This window comes from Olea europaea, chromosome 2, assembly GCF_002742605.1.
Source record: "Olea europaea var. sylvestris chromosome 2, O_europaea_v1, whole genome shotgun sequence".
Taxonomy (NCBI): Eukaryota; Viridiplantae; Streptophyta; class Magnoliopsida; order Lamiales; family Oleaceae; genus Olea; species Olea europaea.
In genome coordinates, this window is record NC_036238.1 from 9,025,223 (window position 1) to 9,035,382 (window position 10,160).

The 10,160-nt window shown below is 33.2% G+C and overlaps 1 protein-coding gene across 3 annotated transcripts in view; it reads right to left on the reverse strand.

Annotated features, from left to right (window-relative positions):
* LOC111410491 (putative late blight resistance protein homolog R1A-10) overlaps nucleotides 1-4,216 on the reverse strand; it is a 6,433-nt gene extending 2,217 nt beyond the window's left edge. For 2 of the 3 annotated variants that reach the window (XM_023040846.1, XM_023040865.1), the window contains exons 1-2: nucleotides 3,493-4,216; nucleotides 755-3,006 (exon numbers count right to left, since the gene is read on the reverse strand). In XM_023040846.1, the coding sequence (XP_022896614.1) occupies nucleotides 755-3,006; nucleotides 3,493-4,117 (2,877 nt within the window). In that variant the 5' untranslated portion in view covers nucleotides 4,118-4,216. The remainder of the gene's footprint in view (nucleotides 1-754; nucleotides 3,007-3,492) is intronic. The other variant, XM_023040856.1, reaches the window with a different exon arrangement.
* Nucleotides 4,217-10,160: the final 5,944 nt, after the last annotated feature.

The following is a 10,160-nucleotide window of genomic DNA, read 5'->3' on the forward strand; positions in this document are numbered from 1 at the left end:
CTCAAAAAAAAAAAAAAAAAAAAAAAAAAAAAAAAAAAAAAAAAAAAAAAAAAAGAAGGAAGGGAAAAAAGAATTCTAGTTTATAAAATTGGTTCCAAAAAAAATATAACCCATCCCAAAATCTCATGTAAAGTCTAAACTGTAATTGAAGTTAAAACCATAGCTATATTCATTAATTTAAATATTGTTTTCGCATGACCCCTGGCATGTAGACTAAACTCATTTTATCATCCCAAGTCTTGAACAAAATTAATAAATGCAAGGTTACGACCTTTGTCTACATTGATCGAAATTAAGCTTTTCTCCTTTAATCTCAAGCCAATATACAATTGAAACACGATCTTTCAGATTCTGAATGAGAGATCCTGAATTGAAACAAAGGGCACCCAAATATGTTCTCCGAATCAAAGGTTTTATCCATTGTATATGTTAGAAAGTCAACTTTGCACCCAGTTAAGTACTTGTAAACAAAACAAGCTATATCCATGAAGTAAAGATTCTTGTGAGCCAAAATAAAATAAAATAAAATAAAGGGGTTCTAAATTCAGAAATATGTTTAGTCCCACTTTAATAGGCTAACAAAGTATTGGAATAGAAGATAGAGTTCATGCTTTGCTATCACTCGTTTATGAAAAATTATCACGTATCATACCTTTTATGTAGTTTATTTTGGTGAGAGCTTAGTGTTGAAAGACTAAAGTTGAATAAACAGTGCACTTAATATAAATGGACTTTTTTCTTAGTAGATACTTACTTTTACCTCACGATTGTAGGAGCCAGGGAAATCTGTGAATCCATAAGAATTGGAATTTACATGAACCTTAAGGTCATAGTTCCCCCAGTCTTCTTGTTCCTTTAGTATTGAATTTGCCGAATTCACAACAGATGGCGGACATCTATCCAAGATGATTTGCTGAAGAGTTAGAATTTCTCCAATTCCAGAAGGGATGCATTTTAAACTCGTGCAACCCTTAATACGTAGGCACTGTAGGCTAGGAAAATGTGCTGCCTCGGCTTCCCAGATTTTAAAATGACTCGCTTCAACATGCAGGAACTTTAATCGAGAAAATTCCCCTTCCGTTTTCCATGCATTTCTTTTGAAGTCAACCTCTTTTAGTTTGAGAACTTCAAGATTGGGAAGATTAGCAACAAGAAACATATTATGCCTAGAAATTCTGCAACCACTCAAAGTCAACTTCTTCAGATTTGGTGGGAAAGCAAGGTTCTGAGGCAGAGGAACATATGGACAATAACAGGAAGTGACATTGCACTTAAAACTTTCAAGTTGATGCAGATGGACTAAATTCTCAAGACAATAGAATGACAACTCAGTTTGAGTTTCACAATGGTAAGAAATTCCCAATTTCCTCAGGTTAGGAATTGTTCGAAGGGCCTCCTGAGTCAATTTGAAATCTATTACACCAGAAAGTGTTTGTAGGTTCACATTTTGTGGACCATCAGAACAAAGCAAGACACCATTATGGAACAAGAGATGCCTTAACTGTGGCATCTTCAAGAGTTCCTCCGGTAAGATCAATCTTTTAGCCTTATAACCTTGAAAAACAATCAAGGTCTGAAGATTGCAAAGTTTAGATATTGAGGGAGGAATCACGAATTTCCAACTGTAGGACAAAGCAATATACCTTAAATTAACAAGTTTTACTATTTCAATTGGAAACTCAGAGAAATTTATATTTCCTGCTTCCAACACCCTGAGCAGCTGAAAACATAGAGGATTTGGCAATGGACTCTCTGTGAAGTATAGAAGTGAACGGATAGTTGAGTCATTTATGCCTGCAGTCTGCCCATTTGAATGAATACTTAGGCAACGCTGATTTTCCATGATTTCCGAAGAAATGTCATATTCTTGATTGGCGACATAAAGAAACTTCTCCTCCTGTGCTTTCCTCATGCAAAGTTCTCTAATGGTGTCATGGATGCTGCAGGTTTTGATTTCCCCATTGTAAATCCGGTCTCGAACAATAACTAGATTTCTATCAATAAGCTCTTCCAAATACTCCTTTCCTACTTCTTCCAAACTTTTATGCGTATTTGGCTTTAAAAATCCCTCAGCAACCCATAGCATGATAAGATGGGAGACATGGATCACATAATCTTCAGGGAAAACTCCCATATAAAGGAAGCATGCTCTAAGACGATGGGGCATGTGGTTGTAACTCCAAGACAGTATTTCCATTAAATTATCATCATTTCCATTTACTGCAGATTTCACATTTTCTGCAACATACTCCCAATTGGCTCGTGTCTTCTCAGCTTTGTAGAGGACACCACCGATTACTACAAGTTCAAGTGGAAGTCCTTTGCATTTTTCGGCTATTCTCATTCCAATTTCCTCGAGTTCAGGGGGACAGCATTCTTTCCCAAATGCCTTCTGGCACAGAAGTTTCCAGCTTTCTTTGGGACTTAGAAAACTCAGATGGTGAATATGGCCAGAAGAATCATCATTAACAGCGACACTGGATAGCCGAGAAGTCAAAATTATCCGACTTCCATTATTGTCATCCGGGAATATCCTTCTAAATTCATCTAAGACTTTGGCATCCCACACGTCATCCATAACAATGAGATATCTATAGCCCTTCAAACGTTGATATAATCGTGTTTTCAATTCATCTGTATCCATTCGAATCATTTCATCAGTGAGGTCTCCCATGGATTTTAGAAGGTGTGAAAGCAGTTCGTGCACATGATATTCCTGAGACACAGTTATCCAGGCCCGAATGTCAAAGTGATACTCAATATATGAATCATTGTAAATATATCTTGCAAGTGTTGTCTTGCCATTGCCTCCCATCCCAACGATTGAAATGAATTTCAACCTAGAGGGTAGCCCAACCAGTTCGTTCTTAATTTGGAGCAAGTCATCTTCGAATCCCACCATGGAATTCTTGTTAGTGGAAGCAGATTTTGATGAAGTGGCATGCAAAGAGTTCCTTGGTTGCAGATCTAGTACGTCATTTCGGTCATTAGCATTCACCACCTCTTCTGAAAAAGAATTGAGATTGAAAGACTGAAAAAATATTTTGATTGAATGACCTTAAAAAATATTGGTCACTTCAATTATTTGTCATATTCTTTTCAAAAGATCGAGCGTGAAATTTTAACTAAATTATGTCTAACTTCTAAGTGCTTCTTGGCTAGAACATGACATGGACGGTCTTAGCTTTCTTCTTTGCCACAAATATATTCAAGTTGACCATCCGACCTTTAATTTGCATTTTGATGTCTTAGGGAGTTTTTAGACGTACAAATCTCTGATTTCATGATCTCAAACTTTAAGAATAAACAAGGCAGATAGACAAGTATGGAGATATAAATAAAAGTAATTCAAGCAAGATTATCCATAAATAACATGCAGCTAATAACAGTAAATTGGCAGTCATGAAGTGCAAATGTGATGGATTTTTACAAAGAAATGTACTTTAGTCGTTATATGATTTGATCTTTGCAGTTTGGTCAGTTTAGTCTTACCAGTGTCTTCAATTCCAACAACTGAGGTGCTTTTGAATTCAGGAGGTGGTCCACAGAGCGGATCTGTAATTTGCATCAAGTCATTATCAAATCCCACTACAGCACTCTTGTTACTGGAACTAGATTTTGATGAACCTTCTATGTCGTTCATGTCCGCCATCTTCACATCTACCAAAATGGAATCAATCTCTTTTATTACCTTCTGTAAGCTTTCATATTTTTCAGAATTATGGAACATGGGCAACATAATTTCAAGTGCAGCAATTATTTCCCAAAAACAGCTGATAACTCCTTGACATGCAGATTCTGAGAGAATCTGTTTTGACATATGAAATTCAGTTATATCTTCTGTTTCATATGTTGCAGATTCTGAGAGAGTCTCTTTTGACATATGCAATTCAATTATGTTCTCTGCTTCATATGTTGCATCTCTGATTCTGGCTTCCAAACATGTCATTGATTCAGTATTTCTGGGTGAAGAATCTTCCAGAAATGATAGCAAGAAGCAAAGATTTTCATGGAAAGATTTGATCTGATTCTCGTCATGAAAAATTCGAATTTCAACGCGAGAACCCAGGATCTGTTCTAGTGTTTGAGCAAGTGAAAGTAAAGCAGCATAAGCCATATCCAATACTTTTCCAGGCACTCAAACTCAAGATTTTCGATGAACAGCCAGCGTTTAGAGGCAAAATGAAGACTTGGTAAGAAAAACTAAAAAATAACCAATTGTGTAATAGCAACTTGGAATTCTTAATCTATTAAATTAGCCATCACATGCAACTTGCTAGTTCTATAATTCAAAGTCGGCACAGTGACATATCATATTAAAACTAATTATTGCAGTCAAGTTATTTACTCGAGAAAAAAATATAACTTACATATTGTATAATATCAACTTGGGATTCTTAATCAATTAAAAAGCCATAATATGCAACTTGCTACTTTTATAATCCGAAGATAAGGACTGACATATTATATTAAAATTGTTATTGCAATCTAGCTGTTTACCAACTCGAGAACAACTAGTAAAATTACCTATTGTATAATAGCAACTTGGGATTCTTAATCAATTAAAAAGCCATCATATGCAACTTGCTAGTTTTATAATTTGAAGGTAAGGAGTGACATATTATATTAAAATTGATATTGCAGTCAAGTTGTTTACCTACTCGAGAAAAACTAGTAAAGTTGCCTAGTGTATGTATAATAGCAACTTGGGATTCTTAATCAATTAAACTATAAATCATATACAACTTAATAGCTATGTAATTCCAAGTCAAGATAGTGATATATTAGATTAAAATTAACATTGCAATCTGAAAAGCATGGGGGTACCATTCTGCTACCAATTGTGATAAAGATATTTAAGCCTATTTAACACCTAGTGGGGTGAATAGGTGTACAATGCTTAATTAAAAATAACAACCAATAATAAGAAACAAGTCTAATCTGATTTTAATCTACTAAAAATCTAATTTTAATCTCCCACCAAATTCTTATCAAAATCTACTAAAAATCTTTATTTTTAATCCCCACCAAACAAATAGGGGCATGATATGTTGAGATATAATATCATATAGCTAAATTAGCAACACAACATATAACATCAATATTATACCAAACACATAACATAGTATTAATAAGGAAAATTATCAAATCATGCTAGTCAAATCATTAATATCGTCAACAAAATATTAATCCCCTAACTCAAACATAAAAAATAAACACTATTATTCAATCAACTTCGCCTCCCTAACTCATATACTACTCAATTCCTTGAAATAAATACTAATATATCTCCTCTTTTTGTCATGAATAATAAAGAAAAGCAAGTAATAGAATAATGAATAACACAAGGAAGAATGAGTGAAAAACTATGCACATGGACAAACTATGCAGAACATGTAATGCGTAAATAAAAAATAAAAAATTCTTTTAGAGATAACTCTTTTTTATAAATTTTTAAATATAACGTCATATGCTAAAAGCTCAAATCACATGATCACATGAACAATTATTTGCTTATATTATACAAGTATAATTCATAAATAGTGAATTCATTATAAATCTAGGAGCATATTGTATAAGCAAACCATGTGTAAAAAAATGCTACTAATCTTCTGTAAACAAGACTTAAACCTTAGATTAGTAAGAAAAGGCATGTAAAGAAATCACTGATGAATGAATATATATTCCACATATTATAAAAGTCAAATCTGATGCTACTATGACCTTTTAAATAAAAAAGCACATACTTCACCTTTCGTTGTATAACTTTTTTTTTCACCCTTCATCTGTAAGCACATATATATACATATTTTTTTTATTCAGGTCATATATATAGACCCTGTAATGAACTTTAAGTTGATAACTCCCAAATTAGATCACTATAGTACAACAAGTTTTAAGATGCTTAACATGCTTAATTATTCAAGTTATAAAAGCTACGAATAAATGTATTAGATATACCACAATTTTTTAATGAATTCCTCTAAAGCTCAATACTAATTTCTTTTTTTGGGAATATACAAGAGCTTAATTCAGCCAGTTAAAGTTCAATCTATATTCCAAGTTACCTCAACATACCGATGATCACCATTCCAAATCTCACACATGCGATGAAGACTCATTCACAAAGGCTTAATGTATGCAGTGCAAAAGATATATGAAATAACTTATACCAAGTAATCTAAGCAAATTTTGAACAAATTTAATGGAAATTTTATTTGCCATTCATTAATAATACTATTACTTGATCATAAAATACCACGTCCAATCACCTTAAAATTGTTATATAAAAACCTTTTCCTTTTTTCTTTAAAAATTTATTAAATAGAATCAAAACAAATGAGATAGTGAAAAAATTAGAGTGCATGCATGAATATGCAGACAAATGACATTGTAGATGCATGCGACTAAAGACCTACTTAATGAGGTACACAAACACTTACCATGAAGAGCAACTCGAGCAACATAGCAATTTGTGACATTACTTTGACAAGAGTATTCACTCTTTTTGACCTAAATCTTCTTAGAAGAAGACGTCATCTTAGTCAAATAATCATCAAATTAGTCAAGTGACTCATCTATTTAGTTAAAAAACCAACACAAGAAGTGATATCTTGTGAATTGTTCCTAACTAAGAACTTGTGGCATCTAGGCATAATGTGACCTAACTCACCATAATTATGATAGGTGGGAATGAACTTAAGACCAACTCTAGTTTTTAAATGTTGAACCCTAGATTAAGGAAACCTATGTTGCACGGTTCATCTAGGTCTTAGGAATCCTACACTTTTAATCTTGTCAGGGGTAGGAATGAACTTGGTTTTAGATGGGGTAGCAATATTTATAAGGCTTAAACCATCCCTGTTAGGTTTAGTCCTAAGATCTTGGCAAGCGTCTTAGATCTTCTAGAAAAGGATTGAAGTTGGGACACTAGATTTCTCAAGTTCACTCGTAAAAGTACTAATCTTAACTTCTAAGGACTTTTTCTCAATCCTTAACTCATTCAATCTTTTAGTAGACTTCTGAAGTGTGACTCCTAAAACTCTTCTTTTTTTAACTCAAGATTGTGTAATTTCTTAAAGGTAAAGGTATTAACCTTTTTTGACTAAGATTTTCATCAAACAATTGGTTAAAAGCGCTCATCCTCTGATTTTTTCTATGAAGCGTCAGATTGCACTTTGTCATTAAGTGTCTTACTCTCCTCTACATGTTCACTTTTAACCATGGAGGAAAACATCAAATAGTTCATGCCCTCATCAGGATTGGCGCTCTCACTTTCAACATTGGAGCTAGACTTTCATCAATGAGAGTAGCATTCAAAGCCTTACCTAGGGTTTTCTTCAAATTTGGGCACTTTACTTTAACAAGCTCAAAACCCTGGCACTCATTACACCTCACAGATTAAGACCTCCTCCTGTTATCTCCAGCATTCCTCTTCTCTCTTTCATCATTCCTATTGTTTTCTATTGAATTTCCTAACAAAGTAGGCAACCTCCTCATCCTTTAACATTTCATCATTAGTTTGATCACTGGTCTCTTCCTTAACAATGTTTAGGGTTAAAGACTTAATTTTCTTAGACTGGGTAGTAGCTAAGTTCATAGGTTTGGAGAGATTCTACAAGCATTTAGATCCTTAGTTTCTTCAATAGTTTTGACTTTAGGTCTAAATCTCTTAGGTAGTGGTTTCATAGCCTTTCTCATAATCTTAGCATCAGGTATTCGTTCACCTAGGTAAAAACTCCAATTCATAGTATGATTCAGATGAGCATAGAATTCATCAAAGGACTCATCATCCTTCATTTTAATTTTTTTTAAAACCTAATGGTCAACATTTGAAACTTAGACTTTTTATGGTCTTAGTTCTCTCATTTGTGATTTCTAGAATATCCCAAGCTTTTACACAATGTCACACATAGATAGTCATTTAAACTCTTCAAGAGAAAATAACAATAAAGATGAACTATTCCATTTACACTCAGTTAAATCATCTTTAGACTAAGTAGAGATACTTGTTGGTGTAATAATACTAGCATGTGTGTGTGTGTGTATGTATATGTATATATAATTGAATATAATAAATAACAAGCATTTTCGTTTTCAAATCAAATAAATCATTATTTATCTATAATTCATGTAACAAAAAAGGGGCCCGGTGACTAGGCTAGGCCAGGCCAGGCCAGGCCATCAGAATAAGAAGGGCCTTTCGAACAAAATCAACAAAATGATGTCTTCTTTTTTTTCTTTATTTTTTTATTTATAAGCTTGAACTCCTTCGGATTGAGTTGACATCCAGTCATAATTCATGTAAAAGAATCTCCGTTCTAGAATCGTAAATGAGATTTTCATCTTATACGACTTCTCCTTTATGTGCATAAGGAGAATAATACATGATCAGGTATATATATATATATATATATATATATATATATATCACTTTCATTGATTTTAGTATTCAACCATCATATTATTTGATTCATAGATTCATCCAAATTTAGTAGATCAAGCTATAAACCTTCGTATTAAACCACAATTCAAAACACACAAGATCGTTGATCAAACATCAAATCTACCTTCACTAATTAGCTTTCAGTTACGGGAGTTTTAAGAAGAAGCACTTAGAGTCTCGATGCAATAGAACGAGGTTCGTTCTTAGAGGTCCACAGGAGATAAACAACACCACGGGTCAGGGGCTGGTAGGAGGAGCACGCAGTCCAAGAGGGTCATGGTGATTACAAGAAGAAAGTCAAAGGGAACTAAGGGTTAGTCGGGTTTGGACCATATTGTGAGTCTCATTGTTTATATTGGATTGTTGATTGGCAAAGTATCCAAAGTTTTTGATCCTTTGCGAAGGGTTTTCTCCGTGATTATATTGGTGTCATTTACTTTATGCAATTTTAAAATTGTGGTATTCAAACTTAGGATAAATTAATTTGGTCAACCTAGTCACCTAGAAACAATTAAAAGTGACTTGTAATTTTTGTAAATTTAGGGTTTTGACGTTATTCTATATCTAAATGGATTGGGCCTGCAAACGAAGATTAGAGGAATCATGGTAGCTAAACAACTTACTACTTATACAAACATTCAGCTTCATGCACTTCTAGTTGCTCTACCATGCTAGGAATAGGGCAGAGCACTCAGAAGAAAATAAATGCTAGTCATAAAGGAAGGGATATTATGTATAATTTGAATTTGAGCATGATTTATTCATTCAGTCATACTAGACATTAAGCATGGTCAAATCAAGAAGAAGATTAGGTTATAGAGCATAAATGGAAGTTAATATTTGATTTCTAAGCATTGCGGCTAGCTAAGAGCTGAATAGTAACCCAAGTATTCAAGCTTGACGTAGTGAGAATTTAAAGAAAATTTAACTAATTTCATCCGATCAATGAAACTAAAGTATGCAGTTTATTGCGATTGCAAGACATATTTGAGGTTCACAGTAATGTTGGATTAAAGAAATTGTTAACATTTGAATAGGTACAACAGTTTGATATTTTAGAAGTACTCATCAAATGTATTATAACGAGAGAAATTGGAGATCTTGAATTAGAAATCAATTAGAAATAATAAGAGTAAAGATATCAAAATGACACAGCAAAAGTGTTGGAAGGTTATAAATTCAGGGACCTATGTAAAAATTAGAAAAATTATCTCGTTGCTACAAAAACTATTATCAAAATGTAAATAATAATATTTGGGTATTATTTTTTGGTAAAACGCTGTAAGGTGCAATTTACGTTTTTAGTAAGTTTAAGGACTAAAGTGTAAGTTATGTAATTTAAGAATCATAATTTCAAGTCTTGAGAATATTGCACTGATGCCTTGTAATGAGAATCGTGATTTTTATGAGATTAAACATGAGATTGAGCATTAAATGCAAAAAAGTGTAAAATATTAGGGACTCTATTGCAAATAGTGAGAAAGATATATTTTTAGACGAGAATGTGACAAGTCAAAATTATTCAATGAAGCCAACCATATATTATTTTCATCGATATTAGTTATGTGAATCCCCCAACAAATGGATCTAATTGCACTTCACGTTTAGAAGGATTATTGTCTGGGCTTTTCATACTTTGAGACGTTGAAAGACTAAATTGAAAAAAGGGAGAGAGAGGGGCGGGGGGGGGGGGGGGGGTTTTAAAAAAAAAATT